Below are 21,659 nucleotides of genomic sequence, written 5' to 3'. Positions count from 1 at the left end.
CAACAATATCATTTAGCCCATTTTAAAGACGCAGAAACTAGGTTTTTTATCTTTCTCATGGAATCCATTACTAATACCATTATTACTAATAATGAACATGTATTGATCATTTATGACTATATGGGAGGCATTTGACATTGTTTTCTTGTTTAGTCTTCATTTATACATTCGACAAATACTTACCGAGTGCTAGGTATTCACTGGACATAGGTGGTCCAATTAGGATATACCGGTAAATGGGAGAGAAACCACAAACCATGTCAGGAGATAATAAACAACCATGAAGTAGATACTGTTGTTATCCTTAGTTTAGAGCCAAGGAAAATGAGGAGCTGAGATGCGACTAGTGAATAGTGAAGACTGGATTCAAATCTATATTTCACTTTTAACCTTGACACCATATTGCCACTAAGAAAATTGCTTAGATTCAGGAGAATTGAGACATTGGGGACAGGGAGGCTGAGGTGACCTGTTCTCCTCCAAGACTGTGAGATACTCAGGTATAGATGGTCAGTGTGACAACTGGCCATTCCTTACCATCAGGCAGATACAGCTTTCCAGCCAGGGGATCCAGGTCTATCTCGAGAACAAACCCCAGGCTAAAAGCCAGCAGCCCTGGTTCTTTTCTTTGCCACTAATAACCATGTAATCTTGGGTAAGTCACTCATTTTTCAGTACTTTCCTCATCAGTCAAGTGGAGATAGCCACACTTGACTTAGAAGGAACACTAGAGAATACAATGAGACTGTAGTGAAAATGTGTTTTGAAAGCCCCCAAACGCAATATGTACTTAAGATACTATTAATTTTAGCAGTGGGAGAAATTTATTGTTTGGAAAGAAGTTGAGATGTATTTATTTGCTAGTTACTCTATTTTAATGTTCTCGCTTTGGTTTTGCCCGATGATTATTGATGACAAATATATAAAGGAAAAGTGCCATTGAAAATGGAAAATAGGGCCTTTAAACATGTTCAACATAAAAGTTGATGGTAGTTCTGGTTGATTCCACCCATCTTTGCCTATTTCTTTTGGCAAAACTAGTCCTCTGCTGCTAAACTTCCAGGCAAAAACATCTTAGCAGACACATTCTATTCCTGCCTAATAAACTAGCCTTCTTATATAGTGTGTCTGATATTTGTACAAAGGAATTAAATGCATGTAACTAAACACACACATACTCAAAGACCAGTTGTGTTCCATAATATAACAGGTGCATTCTTCATCTTTAAAATTCCTGCAAGAGTTCTCCTTTGCAGATTGAATTAGCAAAGTAGGAACAGATGAAATCAATTGTCAATTGTTCCAATGCAGGTACATGTTATAGAGACAGATCACAACCTTGGGGGCTGCTAATGTGGAAAGATAAATCTGTCCTCATAAAACGAGTATTAGTAGCAATCTTCACCGATGCATTTAATTTCTCATATCCTGTTAGATCCACAGAGTTTGAATGCGGTGCTTACTTCTTATTGCCTCACTCAGATCAGAAAGTTCAGGATCATCCTAAAAGTCCCTCTTTATTTTCCCAACCTGCTTTGCTTCACTCTAAAGAACTGTAGTGTCAACATTAAACAGAACTAGTTAATAGGGGTTTTAAGAAAATTAAAGGCGCAGCTAAGTCTAGACATCCCAAAATAAGTGGATGGGGGTGGGGTGGGGGGGGTACATGCCTTTGGTCCAGTTATTCCGGCCACCTTCTTAATGGACAATTTGGATCGCTGCACAGTCAATCTGCTTAATTGCCTCTGTGTTGGCCATTAAAACAAATTGAATGCTCTGTGGCCAATTTGGTCATGTCATAACGGAATGGCCTATAGGGCCCATCGAGAAGCAGAATTCAGCCATTATTCGATTATATCTGATCAATGGAGACAGCCTGTATGGAAAATCCAGGAGCCAGAGTGGATCCGCTAGGAGCTCCCAGCCTACTTTACTGAGCACGTTATTAGGATCAACTGTCAACAGCAATGAAATTAGCCAAGTGGTTGACAAAGCATCACCTTACTCTGTCCTGGGGAAAGAAAAGTCAGTACCTCATGACTTTGCCTAAAATATCCAGTCAGCAAACCAACAGGTCATCTTTTCTACTTTGAGTCCTGAGTAATTTGAGAAGGAGAAAAAAAAAAAGAAATTCAACATCTCCACTGGCTTTGCCCTCTAATGTTGGTATAAAAATAGACCTCATGCTGCATTCATTGTGATTAATGCTGGGTAAAGGTAATTTAAGTGAGTCCTAATTTTCTTATTTTTCTAGATCTCATCTCCACATACTGTACCTTCCTTCCCCCACACCTCTGCTTATCTGAGAGGTCTCAGGATCTTGATCTGGGGCCTCTACTGCTGGCTCTGTCATCTGATGTCACCTTGGTCTTCAGCATCTTTGTGGAGCCGGACAAGAGGAAAGATCCTTATAAAAGGTATTACTGGATTATACTTTATTTAGTTAAGCCAACGCGGAACAACTGTGGGCAATATTTACTGAACATTTGTTATATGCTAGGTGCTAACCTCAGCATTTTAAATATGTCGTTTCATTTCATCTTTAACTGACCCTGAGAGGTAGGTTCGGGTACCTCTACTTGTATAGATGAGGCAGTTGATATGTAGTGTTTAATAACCTGTCAAGGTGGGGGTCATCCAACAGTGTCAGAATCAGGATGTAACTCCTGGCCTCTCTGACATCAAAACTTGTACTGTTAACTACCATATTGCCCTAAGTATCACTGGCTGCTCCCTTAGCGTATGAAGGAGAGTGTTCTCAGCCAGGGTTCCATGGTCATCGGGAGCTTAGCAATGTGATTGGAACCCAGAAGAGATCACTAGCTGCACCAGCAGAGAGTGTTTGTCACCATTCTAGTTGGGCTAGAGACCCTATGGGAATGTAAAATGCTTATGCTGGACCCTGGGAGCCATTATGCGGGGGGCTCATACTAGTGAGGGTTGGGTCATGGTAGATGGTGAGAAACCATGAGGGAGTAGCAAGCTAGAGCTACCTGTCTCATACTGGCTGCCTCCTAGGAGCCAGTGGTCCTGGCATGGATTGATTAGAAATGAAAAGCGCCATAGTGACTCTAAAAGAAGAAAGGGAGAAGAAAAAAATAGTGGGACATGGTACAGATATAGGGTCATGAATCATGTTTGAATTCAGTGGGGCAGGTAGAATGGGTCTGGGGTTGGAGAATTCAATTTGGGAAGAATAGGGAGAAAGGAAGACAGCAAGATAGACTTATATCAGGTAGGTAGATATATGGGGACACTATGAGAAGAGTGATGGTTGGAGGCTGAATGGACGTAGAGGTTGATGGAAGAGTGGAAACGGAATCAAGGACAGTGACTAAGAATATGTCTTAGTTTCAAGTCTATCACAGTAACAACTGCCACCATCCATCACCACCACCACCATCATTATCCTTATCAACGCCACCATCACTGCCATCATCACATCACCACCACCACCATCAGCGCCATTAGCACCACCATCACCATTACTAAGAAAAGAAACAAGGGCATCCAAAGTATTGCATGCTTTCTGTGGACCGGGGATAGTGTTGAATGTGTATGGATTTAATCCTCACAGAAACCTTATGCTTTCTTTAAAGATAAGAAAAGGGAGACCTAAGGAATTCCATACATTTTCTAGAGGAAGCACAGTAAAGTGTAAGTTATGCTTTTAAAAGTTATTTTTGGCTATTACAGAGAAGACAAAGCTATGACAAAGACAGAAAAATTGGGCAGACCTAACAACTAAATAAAACTCAAACCTTTACCATTTCAGATCAGTCTTTAGTAAATCTGATCAGTCTTTGGATTCCCATCCAGCAATTCTGACCAAAGCTACCTCTTCATGTGTTTTGCCCAGTGTTTGCTTCCTGGGGGCATGTTACCTGCATCTGGGAAGTCAGCCGTCAGTGTGGCCAACTTGTAAACCAATACTTTACTGAAAAGGCGTGGTCTGGCCTGCCTTCGAGAAGCCCATTCCTTCTTCCTCCCCAAAAACAGCTCCATCAGCTTCCCACAGCCTCTATCTGGAGTCGGGTTGAGTGGGACTGTAGAAAGGGGGTGATATTTGTTAATGGCTGCTGTCTCCTTGGATTCCTTCCTTCTCTCTTAGTTTAAGCCCTTAGTGAGGACCCCAATGAGTGAATTATATGCAGCTCAATGTAATGTTTGTGTGTGTACAAGACGTGTTATAAACCAGGTGGCTTTAGTAATCTGTTTATTGTCATTTCTGTTTCTGAGTTAGACTTCATCGTTTTTGTCTGTGCGGAAAGAGGGACTCTTCCATCATTTCTAGTTTAATGCTAGACATCTACATAATCACAACTCTGTCTTAGACAGCCAGGGAGACGTGAGAGCATTTGACTATCAGAAACACAGGCTAATGAAAAGAATATTTAATCCCATTTTGCAGATGACAAAACTGAGACCCTAAGGTTTGGAATGCATACTCTAACTGGAGGTAAATTCTTTTAAACAGTTTATGTTAAAAATATAATGGAGATTCAGAAGCTTTACATCTCTTAATATTTTGGGATTGAGAAACCTTAAGTCAGAGATGCTTCTCAGAAGGGGAAGAGAAAAAGAAATAATCAACCCTTTTAACAGATGGAAGGTCACAACTTTCCTATAATTATGGTTAAAAAAAAATAATCATAATTTGTAAGTGGACAAATTATAAGAGGACTATTCATTTTATAAACCAAAATGCCACAGAACTACTTTCCATAGAAGTTCTGCTAGTGACTTTTAAATCGCATCAGATTACTAGTTATTAATCACAAACAATTTTTCATCAAAGCAGTTACTACTATGTAGGGCGAGCGATACAGGTATAATCACTACCTGAGACACATTGTGAGGATTTTTATCTGCCATATTTTCTTAGGTCAAAGGATTAAAAAATTGGCAACCTTGACTTCATGCTATTTCTTGGGCCCTTTCCCAGGGTGAGGGTGTGGTTATGGGCTCAGCTGTGTGTGTGCTTGTGTGTGTATGTGTGTTGTGTGTTTGGCAGTCTACAGGATACAGAGGACCATGGTCTTTCGAGAGGGGTTTCTCACTTTCTAAGCCAATAAATAGATCATGGGCTTGTTCTTTTATGGTCCAGGAAATAAAGGACATTATTTATCTTTTAATCTTTGGGAAAGGCAAAGTAGTAGGTGAAAATATAGGGGTTGGAATCAAAAGGCCAGTATTTGAGACCTATGCTCTCTGTTACTAGCTAGTTAACTTTGCACAAAGCTCTGAACTTCTCTGAGTCTTGCTTTCATCATTGGTACAATTGGGACCATCACACTTCATGTCGTTAGGATGAAATGAGATAACGTACACATGTTCAAAAGGATGCAAAAGTCTAACATGGTGCCTGACAAAATAGATGCTTAATAAAAAGGACATAAAATACACCCATAATAAGCTTACTGAAAAACATGGAGATCTGTGTACGTACTAATTGGTGTAAGCCTGAAACCCAGGAAGCAATGAGAACTATAACATGCAATGAGGAATCAACTTTATTGGCTAAGTGAATGTTAAAACTCTGAAGAGCCCCAGAGAAATTTCCATGCAAGCAGAAGGGTTTAGTCCTTAAGCCCACTACCCAGGGGCTTCCAGATTGGGGAAGGATTTTGTTCGGGTAGGATTTTTGTTGCCAAATGAGATGACGGGACACATTATCAAAATGACCTGTGTCAGTGCTTAGAGGATGCTGTGATGTCCCTTGAGAGATGAGCAAATAGGGAGCCCACAGGTTTGGCTAAATGATTGTAGATCCCTAGGAACTGAATTGGCTAGACCCGTTCCAGAGAAATAAACTAATCTCAGAAAGCCACTGTGCAAACATGAGTCTGGACACAGCCGTTGGCTCCGTGAGCTCCTCTCCTGCTAGATTAGTCATTCAGAACCAGCTAGGGCATTCTGCCCATCTATCTTCTCGACAAAACCTGCCCCAGGTTACCAGAGCCCCACAAAACTAGTCACCCGCCATCCGAGGCCTTCCTGGGAAGGCTCAAGACTTCCCCTTCTTGGTAACACAAGGCTTCCGCACCAGTTAGACTCTCTCTTCAGTGTCCCCTGACCACCCCCTCCCCCAATGTGGACATAATTGCTAGAGGTCCTCACTTAAAGTTGTTCCTCAGTTGCCACCTCTTCCTGCCAGCTGGTCTCATCCCACACAGCCATCAAGCACTGCTTTATGTATCCCCGATTCTAAGGAGTTGTCTCCAGCTCCAGCCTGTACTGGAGTTTGGCATCTAAGCTCCTACTGTCTCCTTTCCAATTCCATCTCCATTCTTAGGGACCTTATCCATACATTCGGGATAATGATGCCAACCCACATCACGGGATCATTGCTCTCCAAGGCAGGGACCCTGGCTGACGCATGTCCGAATCCTCAGCACCTGGCAGCCTGTGGCATGGAGAACGCACTCAATACCGGCAGTGTAAGGGCAGTCATGGAGGGACTTCCTCAGTCCATCAATTCCCTGTTGTGTGTTTCCCATTTATCTTTGAAATTCTTAGAAATGTGTTGGAATTCCTACACAGAGAGTGCTTCTCACTTTGAGTAAAGGATACACAGCTGTTGTAAGGTGTCCAAATCATATTAACCATTTGTATTAGCCTCCTAAGGCTGCCGTGACAAATTACCAGAAACGAAGTGGCTTAAAACAACAGGAGTGTATTCTCTCCCAGTTCTGGAAGCTAGAAGTCTGAAATCAAGGTGTTGGCAGGGCCCTGCTCTCTCTAAAGGCCCTAGGGGAGGATCCGTTCCCTATCTTTTTCTTGGCTTCTGTTTTGGCTGTCCTTCACTAGTAGATGCATCACTCCAATGTCTGCCTCCATTGTCACATGGCGTTCTCCCTCTGTGTCTTTACGTCATCACCTGTGTACATCTATGTCTTCACATGGCGTTTGTCTCTGTGTGTGTCCGTTTCTGTGTCTCTTCTCTTTTCTTATAAGGATACAGATGTATTAGGTTAAGGGCCCACCCTACTCCAGTATGACCTTATCTTAACTTGCATCTTAATTATATCCACAAAGACCATATTTCCAAATAAGATCACATTCACAGGTACCAAGGGTTAGGACTTGAACATCTGTTTGGGGGGGACACAAGTCAACCCACAACAACTTTGGGCAAGATGCTTCCCAACTCAGTCTCAGTTCCTACATCTGTAAAATGGGGATAATTTTGCCTGTTTCAGTGAGGTCCAGTGGGAATTAAATTAGACGATATGTAGGGCCTCATGCTTAGGAAGACTTCACCTAGGATCTGTCTTCCTCTTCCTGCCTAGTCCTCTTCTCAGCTGTTGGCGACATAATATACAGGCAGTAAAAGAAGTGGCACAGGTAGGATTTTGTTCCACAGAGGCCAACTAGAAGTGCAAGAGTCTATCCATCCTCACAGAGCCTGCTTCCTCCCAACGAGGGGACTTTTCTTTGTAGTGCTATCCTCGGCTTAACTTCTTCTCTATGTAGGATACATGGCCTGGACTTGGTCAACTGATTCTAATAAAAGTTTCGGGTGATTCTAGGACAGCAGGCTGAAATGTGTGCCTTTGGCTGGTTATCCCTGTCATGAGTGGTTATTTTTTCATGGTCAAAACAAATAAATACATAAAAAGTGCCTAAAACCTATAGGGAATCAAGTTTCCAAACTGTGTTCTTGTGGCTGACTTCTGAATCATAGTTTAGCAATTAAAAGAAGAAAACACCAAGTTGCACTTGGCAATGAAACCTAAATTGTACCTTTGTAAAGGTCAAAGACTAGTTGTGATTAACCAGAGCAGTCACACTTTATCCTTGTTAAAACAATACTGAATGTTAAGACTATTTATAGGATTCCACACCCCCTACCCGACCCCCTTCCTTGCAGAAGTTCATGGCTGAAATCGGACTTGAAGTAGAGTTTAATTTTTTTTTTCTTTCAATTTGTGAGATGATTTCCATATACTGTGGTTTGGCAGTCTGCACTTGAGCGATACTATAGCATTATCAGGGTGCCGACAGCTGCTCTAGAATAAACAAGCAGTGATGCATTGAGCTGGCAAGTCCATATGGTTTGGAAAATAAAATGAAATAAAATAAAAACATTTGTTATCATTTTTGGAGTTTTTTAACACAACCAGCTTCAGCACCACTCTAATGCCTCGCATGACTTTCTTTAAAAAAAAAAATATTATAAACGGGAACATTTTGTTTTGCTAGGAAGAGTGGTTAACTGCGTGGATGGGGCGAGAAGCCTCGATTTCCAGCAGCTGTTGCTCATCGCTGCCTCAGGGGTCTCGTGATGGCTCTGGTTTGGCTAAAGTCTGATGGCTGGATCAGGGGAGCCAATGGAATCTTCTTCTGCTTATCATCTCAGACACTGCAGAGTACTGGTACTCACGGAAAAGCCTGGCTCTCCAGCCAGCTAGTCCCCTCCCCTCACCACACTGCCGCAGGACGCTACGTGGAGGGCTGATACGAGGGCACAATGCCTAAAAAGTTAACATGGCTCCTTGCTCCGAGAGAGGGAAGTCTGGGGTTGTGTTTGGTGTTATAAGGTCACAAGATTTTATTTTGAAATGGCTAGTAATAATAACTTGAACAACGAATAATTATGGCAATTAGTACTGGCGTTGATAAAACATTGTCCTATTTACAAGGCACCCGAGAACGCACAGTCCCATTTGGGGGTGTGGGGACAGAGCCCCAAAGAGCAGTTTCCGGGCTCTCAGCCTCACATAGAAAGGTGCTGGCTCAGGTAGTAAATGGCCATCAACTGTGACTGGCTGGCCGTCAGCTGTAACCAGTGAGCCATTGGCCACTAATATAACTGCCGTGGCTACGCTAGCAGAAAATGGGGGCTAGCAAGAAGATGGTGACTGAGCCTGCAAGCGGTGCAGTGAGGGTTGCAAACGGTGTAGCTCCTGCTCCCTGTGTCTCCAACCCAGCCGCCAGCGAGAATATAGTGGTGTGACTCCCCTACCTATGACTCCGTGGGTGTTCCTTTTTGGCCTCACCATATCCTGCATTCTTATGTGGGGAGCGGGAGCAGAGACCCTGCAGGCCGCCCTGCATGACAGGAGGTCTTGGGCATCAATCTCTATTCTTATCCCATTTCCTGGAGGCATGCCTCTGCCAGGTCCCCTTTTCAGATTCCTCCTAGATCAAGTGGGAACTGGAATTCCCACGCCAGGGGTTTACCTGTAATATTTATTTATATATTTAATATTTGTTTGTTTGTTTTTTTAGCTTTATTGAAGTATAACTGACAAATAAAATTATAAGGTATTTAACGTGTACATGGTGGTGATTTGAGGTACCTATACATTGTGAAAGGATTCCCACCATCTAGTTAATGAACACGTCCATATCTGTGATGTTTTTTGATAATTAGTGATACGAATGGAACTCAAACATGGAATAAGATCTCCTCCCCACAATGTCCAAGAAAATATCTTTGCTTTTGATGGGAGGTCATTCATTCGTTGCGACCCCACTGCGTCTTTCAATTGACCCAAAGCTCTGACGGGCAGTTTCACATGCCTTGAAGTCACTTATAAAACAGGAGAATGAATGAATAATTTTATAATGCATGCAGATTTAAAAGTTGGAAGGAATGTAAAGTACATGAGGGCAGACACCTGGTCTGTCATTCTCACCCCAGAGCCTGGCAGAGGGCTGCCACTGAGTGTTTCTGGACAAGTCAGCTCATTTCTTTGAACTTCAGTTTTCCTATAAATGAAATGGGGACTGGGTTTTCTACTCCAGAGTGCTGGCACATAACAAGAGCTCAATAAATATGGGTTGAATGAATGAATAAATATGCAATCTGGGGATAGAGTATGGATAACTGTGGAGATCAGGCATTCGTGTGCGGGCAAATTGACACTGAAACAAAACTGAAGTCCTGCTTTGTAACCATTCACAGTTTTCCTGGTGTAAATACTTCCATCATGGCCGATTTCACGCTCCCAATAAGGGGTTACTGAATGCTGAGTTTAGAAGTCATGTGCCCTCCAGCTCCAGCCTACCTTTTGCTTGAGAGGGCATGTATGAGGTGATTGCAAACCAGGGCTCCATTTCCGGTTTATTTTCAGGAAGCTTCTCCCACTGGGCAGAGAGGTTTGGGGACTTCCAGAATGTTAGAATTTAAACAATTCGAATTCTCCAGCCAATAACATGACATTTCCCTTTATTTTGGCAGAGGAGAGAGAAGGGTATGAGTTGGCAGGTAATAGGTGTGGATGGAATACCTAGTGGGCCCATTGGTTGGCCATGGGTTGTGACTATCTTGTAGAGAGTACGTGTCCTTTTACCCTTCACTGCTGTCATAGTCCTGGGAACCCCTCCTTCTCCCCTGCCCTGATGTCTGCAGTGATTAACCCAGGCACTTCTCAGGGGGCCAGGCCCGGTGACAGTTTTGTGATTCCTGATATTTTCCTCAGCTTTACAAAGGCCGCAGGTTTTTGTTTTCTTCCCAAGATTCATTTCCTCCCAGGTAGATCTACTATTTCCCATCCTCTCTTGCAAAATTGCAACGAGTGGCATCAGCAGATCTTTGTACAGTAGGTGAATATATTTGGAATGCTTATTTCTGAAAGCTGTTGAAGATGACGACAAATTTTACACCACACAGAAGGACTGACAGTAAATTTAGGAGTGGCAAATGGAACCACTGTTCTGTTTCCCTCTTGGTAAATAAATAACTGCAAAACCTGTACTCCAATACCAGAGCGTCAAATCCACGGCGCCCTGTTGATTAACAAAGAAAACGTCTTTGTGAAAGCGATACATTTAGAAGAGTCCTAGGGCTCGCACCAGAAGCTGACGCTGAAGGTTTATTTTAATGTAGCACAAATCAGAGTGAACGATGTGAAAAGAGTTCTGTTTCGCATAGAAGATGCCACTTGTTTCTACTCCTGGGAAATGTCTTCCAAACTCTTTACCAAATCTGCAAGCTGAACCAATTGCGCTGTGGCTGCATTGCCCACCGGAAGACGTCAGGGGCCTACCAGGAGCCCACAGAGGGCTGGGAGCTGGTACAAGGTCTGGAACAGAAACTGTGTTCTTGAGTGATTTGCAATATAATGAGGTGTCCCCAGGGCCTTGTATTTTCTTTCACACCACTGAACACTGACATTTATGTTGGGGCATATTTAGATGGAAATTTGGAAGGAAAGCACACAGCACTGACACGAATTGGAGCCCATTCCCTAGTCCAGAGATCATCTCTATTTAACAAAAACAGCAAATAGATTAATATATATTAACCACATTAGAAGGAAAAAACCAGGACATCATTAGAAGGAGATGGAGGAGCGGGAAAGAGGGGGAGGAAGAGAGGCGAGAAAGAGAAGAAATGTTGATTTTAGAAAGTTTTGCTGCCCTTGGCAAGAATACAAGTGTGTTTGTACATGCTGTTTCCTTGTCTCGGAATGCCATTCCTCTCTTTCTTCACCTGGCTGACTCTCACTCAACCTTAGGACCTAAGTATTATTTCCTCGGGGAAACCTTCCATGAACCAAAGACTGGGCCAGGTCCCCACATTCTGTGGTCTGACAAAACCCTCTTTTCTTTGTAGCCTACGTCATGATTGTAATGATTGTAATTACGTCCTCACGTACGTGATTATTTGTTACAGGCCAGTCTCCCCCACGATCTGACAGTTCTGAGCTAGTGAGATTCCAAAAACCTGGGGCCATCCTTGGCTCTGAACGGGGACTTCAAGACACCCATTGAGTAGCTAAATGGATAGATATTTATGATAAAAAATATATTTTATTTCATTATCTGAGCCTTGCTGGGTTTTCATAGTGCTGTCCACATGCCGGAACCTCAAGCTAGCCTTGTGAGATAAACAGGAAAAGGGGTTCAATCCCCCCAGATTTCCAGTGCCATTTCTCAGGTCTTAAAATGATTATTGATTTGGCTCACCAACAGATGCGAGGCAGAGCTTGGACAGGCTCCAGTCTCCCAACACGACAGCCCCTCCCACTCGGTGGACAGGCCACTCTGCAGAAGGGGAAGGGGAGAGCTAAGCGCTTGGGGAAAGGGCTGTGGAAAGGCAGGAAAAGTAATCATGACAGAAAAGATTTACTCCTGCCTCCTTCTCCTTTCTTCTTGCATTAAGGACAAGCGTCGCCTGAACACGTAAGCACAAATGGGAACATGATGAGGCATCACTTTTTCCGGGGCTGTGACTGACGCCCAGGGGAGCTGGAGAAGCTGTCCCTCTGACTTAGCCCTTGAAGATTTCCTCAAATCTCTTGCTGCAGGGAAGCCTGCCAATCAACCCCGGGCTTCCACTGTGAGCTGTATTCATTCATTCATTCATTCATTCATTCATTCATTCATTCATTCCACACATAGTTTTCAAGCGTCTACTATGTGCCAGGCGTTGGGCTAGGACTGATATGTGTGGATCTGAGTGAGGCTTGTAGGGTGACCAGCTGTCCCAGGTTCCCCGGGATAAGGAACTTTCTGTGAGCAGCCCGAGACAGTTGGTCACCATATTTTGGATGTGAGCTTAGGATGCAGTGTCACTTCCTGTACAGAGTGTAGTTTCCAAGAACCACTTACACCAAGGTCACCTGGAAGTATTTGCTAAAATGCAAATTCCCAGGCCCCGCTCCATACCAGTGATCCAGACCCCTCTCGGGAAAGGACTCAGAATTTGCAATTAATGACCGCCCCCCCCCCCAATTTTTATTATACATACTTAAGTGAAAGAACAGCTGAGCTAGTGTTTGAGGGCATGGACTTTGAAGTCACTCAGACATGGGTTCGAATCCCACTTGTGCCACTGACGACCTATGTGAATTTTCACGAATTTCATGATCAATATGGGTATCCATTTCTTTATTTGTAAAATGGGTCTGACAATACTGACTTCATAGTGTTCTTTAATGGATTCAATTTTAAAAACGGATTAATGTCTGAGTAGAATACCTGAAATAGAATTAACTGTACCTTAAATTATGATCGAGACGGAGACTATTGCCCTAGTAGCTGGAGTCACAGGTTTCTCCTCCTGGGTTTGGGATTGTTCTCTCCTTTTTGACGGAGTTGGCAAAAGCAGAATTTCATCAGCCTCATTCTAGAAAGGTACTTGCTTTACCACCTTCTTTCTACCATTTTTCCAAGTGTACCAAAAGCTTCCCACTCGCAGAAGTGGTCACACCGTTTTACACATTGGGATCCTCGTACATACTGCTCTTTGTGGCCTAAAATCGTGTTCTCTGTGTAGCCCGGTGAACTGTTATTCATTCTTCAACGTCCAGCTACAGTATTTCCTCTTTGGGGAAGCTGTCTCACTTCTCCCCACTTCTTGACGCCCTCTTTCCCCTGTTTCTCCTACATAGGCACACAACAAATAACAACATGAAAATATGTCTTTTCCCCAATTCAGCTGAGCTCTATTTTACTCATTTATAGCAGGGATGGCACATTATGGCCCATGGCCAAGTTCAGTTTGCTATGTGTGTTTATAAATAAAGCTTCATTGGAACACAGTCACCCCCTTTGTTCCTCTATGGCTGTTTTCACACCATAGGCAGAGTCAAGTAGTTAGGACAGAGCTCCTTCCTATGTCCCAGAAAGCCGAAAATCTTTACTCTCCAGACCTTTACAGAAAATAACCTACCTAATGGCCTCAGAGACTATGATATACCCTATCATAGGTGCTCAATAAATATTTTCAATAAACAGATTAGTACCTGGATAGATTCTGAATCGATGAATCTGTCACTGACAGTACAGGTTTTCTTCTCTAAATGCATCCTTCTCTAGATCAGAGAGAGCGCCAGTGGCTCTCTCTGGCCACTGGCCAGAAAAGAGGAAAAAGAGGGAGCCAGTGGCCACCTGCATGTAGCCCCTGGGCTTCAATCCACAAAATGGCAGAGTGTTCAGGCAAAAGGCATGTTAAGAAGGCTGAGCTCTTACCTGCTTTCTTTCCGCCATTTCATTTTCTAAGCAAATGTCAAAAGGTAGCTGGTGTCTAGCATCCGAGTAATCTTTACCAGCTTTACCCACCCAGCTCCTGGCTTCCTCCTGGGAAGGGTGAGAGGTGGCTGCAAGAGCAATTATAGTGACTGCTCTCTGACTGCACCTTTATAGGCTATTCTGTCTTCCATGAGATCATTCTACTTATTTTAGAGTGCCTGGGACAATTCCGTATACAGAGTGGACCAACGATCAACTCCTAATGACTGAGGAGCAGCAAATCCTCAGGAGATGGAGAGAGGGGAGGCATACAAGTCATTTTTCAACTAAAAATAAAATAGAAAGCCCATTCCAGGATGAAGCAACACTTGCAAGAAGAATCACTTTTCAGCCATCAGCATGCATTTAAGTAGACTCAGAAATGAATGTGGGGCCCTTCTCTTGCAGCAGCTCAGAGACCTGGGCTCAAGCTCAGACTGGAGGACCAGAAGCAGCAGATCTACCCATAATTCCTGCCTCTTGTTAAGGTCTGGGTAAGGGTCAGACAGGAGAATGATGGGACAGGGGGATCGTTACATTGTCCTGGAATTGTCTTAAAGAAAGTCAATATCCTACTAAAAAGCAAGATTCTGCATCTAAGTGAACATGAATTTTGTTGGATACTGAGATCTTTGTAGGGAAGAGAAAAGCAATGACTGAGGGAAAGACCCCATGGAAGAAAGGCCGGTGGGTAACAGGGCCAGGCAGAATTTGGAGCCAGTTTTCATTTTGAGCGATCAGATTGCTTTCTGTTGGAGATACCACAGCCGTGGGAGAATGGAGAGCAGCAGCAAGTTGGAGGTGGGCCAGACCTTAGGAAAGCTCTCTCCTAAGCCCCTGGCTTTCACCTGAGAACAAGGAGACTCAGAGACTTGGAAGAATTTGCATCATGCCTTAGTGACAGCCTCTGGCCTAGAGCTCAGATGGCCTGCCCCAAACACACATCACTACATGTGCTTGTTTATTTGTTTCTTGTTTTTTTTTGTGTGTTGTTTGTTTGTTTTGCCCTGGTGCTACTCACACAGACTTTCAAGGGCTCATGTCAAATTAGAGAATGTTCTGGGAAATATAAATTTTGTGCCAGACTTATGGGGAAGGTAGGAAGAATATTTGTCAGAGATGGTGGGGGGGCGAGGGGTGGTGGTGGAAAAAGACATGAGGTCTTTTGAGCAGTGTAAAGAAAATGTTGTAGAGGTAAGGACAACCTTACTTGTCTTAGGCAGTCAACGGAACGTTTATCAGAGACTTACTGTTGGTCTTCCGCATGAGTTGCAAGAGGGCCCGAAGCGTCATGGTGCACCAGCTGTCATCCTCCACACACTTGCAGAGCATGGGATGAGCTGACTCTACCACTAGTTCTATGAAAGTGGGCAAGTTCCATTGTGTCACCGAGCCTTTGTTTCCTCCTCTGCTAAACGGGTGACAACAGCACTCACCCTGTGTGTTCATCATGAGGCTTCAGTAGGAGAATCGGAGACACAAGGCGTGCCTGGTTCCTCCTCCTATGACCTCCACGCTTCTCTTCCCAGCTGAGTGACCAGTCCGCATTTAGCCCTCTTGTTGGGGCCATCTCAAACCCCCTCAGTATCTCCTACCTCATGGTCCCAAGCTGTCATGGGTTGAATACTGACTGTCTCCTCAAAATTCATGTCTACCCGACACCTCAGAATGTGACTTTATTTGGAAATAGGGTCTTTGCAGATGTAATTCATTCATGGTCTTGAGATGAGATCATGCTTGATAAGGATGCCAATCAATGAGTGTGTCCTTGTGAGGAGAGGACACAAAGAGAGAGAGACAGACAGATACAGTGAAAATCGAGGCAGAGGCTGGAGTTACACTGCCATAAGCCAAAGAAGGCCAGGAGTACTAGGAGTTATGACGAGGCAAGGAAGGGTTCTCCCCAAGAGCTTTCAGTGGGAACATGACCTGCCAACATTTGGACTCTATGTCTTGTTTCAAGGCCCAGAGCTTGTGGTAATTTGTCATGGCAGTCCTAGGAAACTAATATACAAGTCCATCCCTGACTCTGTCACCCAGCCCCCCATCCACACACTGCCTTGTAGATGCTGAGCAGACGGTGAGCACTCACTTTTTCAGGCTCGAATGCCAAGGCCCCATGTGATGTGAGTAATGGAGAGGCCTGTCCTTGAGAAACTCGTTGGCCCAGATGGTAGCAAAGACTTGTTACAAGAAAAAACAAATAAAATAAACAACTTAGAAATACAAGAGAAAAATGAAGTAACCATACTGCAGAGCTGTGTCTACCTTTCCCTGAAGGTACGCCCAGCATTTCGTGTGTAGCTCAGTGGCATTTTGTGGCAGTGTTTTACAAGTTTGTTTTGGCGGCAGTTATGTCCTTTCCTTTCTTATGAGGCTGTTAGGCCTCAGGGTTGCTTCTGTGCTCTTCCTTCTCCATCTAGTACAAGACGCAGACACTTGGCCTGCTTTCCTTTCTTCTCCAGGGCTACCCACTCTACATTTCAGGGTCCCTCTTCCCCTCAGTCTGACCGCCTCCTTCTTCATTGCCCTAGAATTAAATAATTAAGTTTCATTGTTTAAAGGGTTTCAATGCTCATTACTATGGGAAGACTGGAGAATAACAAAAATAGCAAATAGTTCTAATAGCCCACATTTATCGAATGCTTAAAACAGGCCCAGGGAATCTATAGTCTCATTTTATCCTCACGAGATGCACACAGGCAGATGTTATTGTTATGATTATCGTATCCCCATGTTTAAGGTCAAGAGCATGAGGTTGGAGGAAGTAAAAAACGTTGCCGAAAATCCCATCACGGTTACTAAGGGAAGAGGGACCTAGACTTTATGCTAATGACTCCAGAACTCAGGTCAGTAACCAAGGTCCCGCATAGGACTTTATTAAGGTCAGAGTGGTCTCTTCCCCAGAGTTCTGACTTAGTTTCTGATATAGTAGCTCAGATGGTGTTATACACTGAATGTGCGTGTCCCCCAAAATTCATATGTTGAAGCCTAATCCTCAAGGTGATGGTATTAGGAGGTGGGGCCTTTGGGAGGTGATTAGGTCGTAAGAGTGGAGACTTCATGAATGGGAGCCTATTTAAAAGAGACCCCAGAGAGTTCCTTAGCCCCTTCTGCCATGTGAGGACCCAGGGGGAAGATGGCTGTCTATGCAGCAGCAAGCAGGTCCTCACCAGACACTGCATCTGCCGGTGCCTTGATCTTGGACTTTCCAGCCTCCAGAATTGTGAGACATGCATGTTGTATAAACCATCCAGTCTGCGTATTTTTGTTATAGCAGCCTGAGTGGACTAAGACAAATGACAATGACAAAAATGTCCAGGACATCGCTTGTATTTTTGAAGGTGATTTTACTCCAGCCTCTCAGCTCCTTCTCTGAAAATCTGATCAGTGTGAAATAATTATCACTGACCAGAACCTATTTAGCAGGACTTTTATTTGGGAGCCATCTCTGAGGACTTGCAGATTGAGAGGAAATGTTTTCCCAGGCCTCTGCAACAACGGAAGCTGTTTCATTGGCAGCTGATTGTTTCCAAGAAGTCATTACAGGTAATAGGTACTCCTTGAAAAAAAAAAATTCCACGAGCAAAGACCTTTGAGGAAACCCTGAGATGACGGTTGCATGACTGCTGGACTTTAGAACCTTTTGTTTGCTGATGTACTTTGGGAACTTCTAAAATGGGGCAATAATATGCATCCATTATTTGATAACACAAGCCTCTTTTCATGGAAGGTAGCCAGATTTGGGCTTCCACAGAACATGCTGTGAGAAATACTACCTTAGGCCCTTCCCTTACATTAAGCATTTTGTTCTCCGTGACTTCGGGAGGTGTGTCCACTTCATATTTCCTGGGAGTTCATTATTTTTGAAGCCTGATCTATGTAAATATCAAATCACTTACAAGACATGGCAGGGCTTCTCGGTGACGAAATCTGCAATGACTTCGTCTTTTCCATAATCACCCAAATGAGTCCTGAAGTATGGGCTTTTGGCCGCTGGAAAATAGGAAACAGAGTCAAGCCTGGCCCTATCTTGAATTATATGTGACAGCTCCCTCTCAGTTTCAGTGACAAGAAATGTGTTGAGCTAAAAATATTCTAAGCAGATGTAAATCTGGAGATGTGACTGTAACACACCCATGCTTGCCATTTGTTCTACATCAAGTGCCTCCCAATGCACAGTCGTCACAACCCTAGGCAACCACAGTGCTCTATACAAAGAATTTGTGTACTGCTGGCTCACCTGGAGATGGTTGGGTGGAGAACACCCCTGTATCCGCCTAGCACAATGGCTCCTGGCAGTCACTACGTGGGCAAGCAGAAACAAACTCCATCACAGGAGAAGTGTTCATTTCTCTTAAGCAAATGCTTATGCATTGGTCTTTTTCTGGTATTCCATACTATTACCAAGGGCTTGATTCCATTCTGTGATTGGAAGACACACCACCCCCAAGATTTCATGGGACAAGTGGGCTTCACCTTGGTCCAGGAGAACTAGCAGTTCATGGGCAATGGTGGAATCTCCCCTCCATGAAAAACAGGGGCATGTGGGACTCTCTTGGAGGTTAGAGTCTTGATTAGAAGCTGAATCTTTGTAAGAATTCCTTCAGCTCATAGGAGATGAGAACTAATACTCACATTTTGTAGAATAATAATAAAAACAATTCCTATAGTTTATTGAATACATCCTATGTGCTAAGCATGATAGTCAATAGTAGTTCCTTTACTTATTGGCCTCTGTCATCAAGCTCCAACCAATATGGCACTTCAGTGAGTTGGGATGTGTGTTTGCATTTTGGCAGACCCAATATAAGTTTTCACATCTCTTCCTTTCATCTTGGGATCTTTTTAGGAATGAAAGTATATGTGAGATTTAACCTAAAAAAGCTGAGTTATTCAGACTCCCAAGTTTTTCTGAGGATTGCTCTGCATGTGGTCAACTTCCTTAGAAAATGTAAGGGGCCACCATGAACATACAATCCTTCCCAAAGGGATGTGATCTTTGGGTTGGGGATTGGGAGTTGGCAAACAGAGTTGGGATAACTGGCCTGATCCAGATACAGGTCCTTTGGGGAGAATATTCTGGTCATTCTTGAGGAGATCGTGCGTTCAGAGTCTCATCCTAGCCAATTGAAATTCAGACTCTCAAATAGTCTACCAGGTTTCCCTTGGGAAACCAAGATTTGGAAGGCTGGCATGAAAGAATTTGATTTCTGGCTCTGTCATTTACAAGCTTGACTTCACACTTATAACCCTCCATTTCATCATCTTGAAAATGGGGATGATTGTGACTAGATAGAGTAGTTGTTAGGTCACAGTGACACATGGTACATAGAGTGCTTAGCACGTAGTACTATGTTGCCATTGACAATGACAGCTGCCATTGCCATTGACAATGAATAACTTGCTGGGAGAATTATCAACCTATCTTTATGTCTCGATTGGGTTCATGGTCCTTCTTGCCTCTGAATGTTAAAGTCTTTGCCAGGAAGAGTGGCAGCATCTCTGACTGAATCAGCCCAAGCAGGGACTCAGCCACACTGAGTTCCCCAAGCTGGGCCTGGACCGGTGAGTCACACGGCCTTCTCCATGTGGACGCCAGAGCAAATCACTTTTCCCATTATGAACAACCAGACACGTTCCAGTGTGGTGACGGAAAGTAATTATGAACGTAAATGATCTAACCAGACACAGATTCCACCAGGTTGAACCCCTGGTTTCTTTTTTTACACTGTAATCCCACACTGTCCCGTGGCGAGCCACTGAGTGGGAACCATTACAGAGAGTTATGCGATCTGTGTGCCCACTGAACCACAGGCTGGGGCGCAGACTGGGGCCTGGCACATCTGGCTTCACTTGGGGTTTTGGTGACACCAGGAACATGGATACATGTCCTGCCTTAAGTATGGGGTGTTCCAGAGCCAGGAGCCAATGTCTTACAGGCCGCATTCTCCTTTTTCCAAGCCATACTCGGAGCTTTCCATTCTGACGTGACATGACCAGTGTCATTATCTCTCCCAGCACTCATATCCCCTTCCTGTGATGCCTTCAGCTCAAACCCCGACAATCTGGGCTGTGGTCTGGACAGGCCAGTGTGACACCATTACACTATTATGCCTTTGCAATGGCTCTTCATACTTCTACAACCACTGTGTCTGAAGCTATTAATACTATGACTTGTCACCCTGTGCTCTGTGCCAAGCGCCAAGCTAACCACCCTCATATATATTTTCTCATGTAATCCCTGTGGGGTTAGACCGATGTTATTCCCACTTCCTAGACAAATAGGACTGAGACTCAAAGATGTTAAGATAACGTGTCCAGGGTCACACAGCTAGTACCCAGCAAAGCTGGAATGTGAATCCAGCTCACATAGCCACTGCGTTCAAGCTGACCACCCCTCTCTAGCAACTGTCTTGTGAGTTAAGAGGTCTATGTTACAAGCATCAGAGGAGTTGAACTGACTTTATTAGTATAACACCTAGGAAACCATCCAAAGCTAGTCATTGATATGTAAAAAGAAATAGTCAGAAGATTGTGCTAATGAGGAAACAAGTCAAGTGGTCTTGGTACAGTTAGAGAATCCTGACATTTGTCGCCATTACATTGTTTTTAAATGAGGAGTGATGTACCTACAGCAATGCATGTGAAGTGGACTCATCTTACAGCTTGATGATATACCTGTTTACCTATGTACCCACCACCTAGAACAAGATAGAAAGCATTTCCTGCTCTCCAAGATAGAAAGCCCCTCTGTACTCCTTCTCACTTTAGTCTTCTTCCCCCCATCCACTAGTCACTCTTCCATCTCATCTTTGATTAGTTTTGCCTGTTTTTCAAGTTTCTGTAAGTGGAATTATATAGAATGCACTCTTTTGTGTCTGATTTCTTTCACTCAACAAAATATATGTGAGATGCTTCCAGACTAATTTCCAATAGGCAGTACTGTTGTACCAATAGTTTTTTTAACTGCTATATAATATTCCACTGTATAGAAAAACCACATTTATTTACCTTTTGACTAAAATGAATCAACCATCTAGAAACATTCTCGTGTACGTCATTTTGGACATATGCAACCATTTTTAATGGGTAATATTCCTAGGGATAGGATTCCTGAGTTATAGGGTAGGTGTGCGCTTAGTTTTAGTTAAAGACACAAAAAACAAAACAAAACAAAAACCCAAACAATCAAACGAAAACCAAAAAACTGTAAACAGATTTCCAAAGTAGCTTTACGGTTTTATATTTTCACCATCAACCTAAGAGCGTTCCATTCACACCCTTACCAAACATTTGGTAATGTCCTGATGTTTATTTCTATAAAGCCTGAATTGTGTCTATGAAATGAACCACACACCATTTAATGCTTGCTTTTTTTTTTTTTTTTGAGAAAAAAATGACACAAAAGGATGCTGGTATGTACAGGTCTGTACTGGAGGAGGGAGGAGGTAGGGACATGGGGAATGAAGGAAAGAGACTTTAAAGAAAAGGGTCTTCAAATCAGGATGGAACTTAGATGTATGGAGTCATTACGGAAAGCCTACAACCAAGGTTTTATTTCATGCATGCATAATTCTGGGTTTATTACAGCCCCCAAATCATATTCTGTAAAGAGACACGTTCAATGACTGATTCTTTGCCATATACTTAATGAGCTGATGCATATACCCCGATTTACCCAAGTCATCAGG

At 43.4% G+C, this 21,659-nt stretch overlaps 1 protein-coding gene across 4 annotated transcripts in view; it reads left to right on the top strand.

The window, feature by feature from the left end:
* The window catches only part of LOC148757584 (uncharacterized), a 76,611-nt gene that overhangs the window by 13,371 nt on the left and 41,581 nt on the right, over positions 1 to 21,659 (top strand). For all 4 annotated transcript variants that reach the window (XR_016022029.1, XR_016022028.1, XR_016022030.1 and 1 more), the window contains exon 2: positions 2,255 to 2,417. Coding sequence is in view for 1 of the 4 variants with exons in the window: in XM_088800221.1 (XP_088656347.1) it covers positions 2,255 to 2,417 (163 nt within the window). In the remaining 3 variants the exon portion in view is untranslated. The remainder of the gene's footprint in view (positions 1 to 2,254; positions 2,418 to 21,659) is intronic.

The sequence above is a fragment of the Rhinolophus sinicus genome, chromosome 8 (assembly GCF_057876585.1).
Source record: "Rhinolophus sinicus isolate RSI-liver-muscle chromosome 8, RSI-T2T, whole genome shotgun sequence".
Lineage (NCBI taxonomy): Eukaryota > Metazoa > Chordata > Mammalia > Chiroptera > Rhinolophidae > Rhinolophus > Rhinolophus sinicus.
The sequence above is the reverse complement of the archived record's forward strand: the minus strand, read 5'-3'. Positions and strand labels throughout refer to the sequence as shown.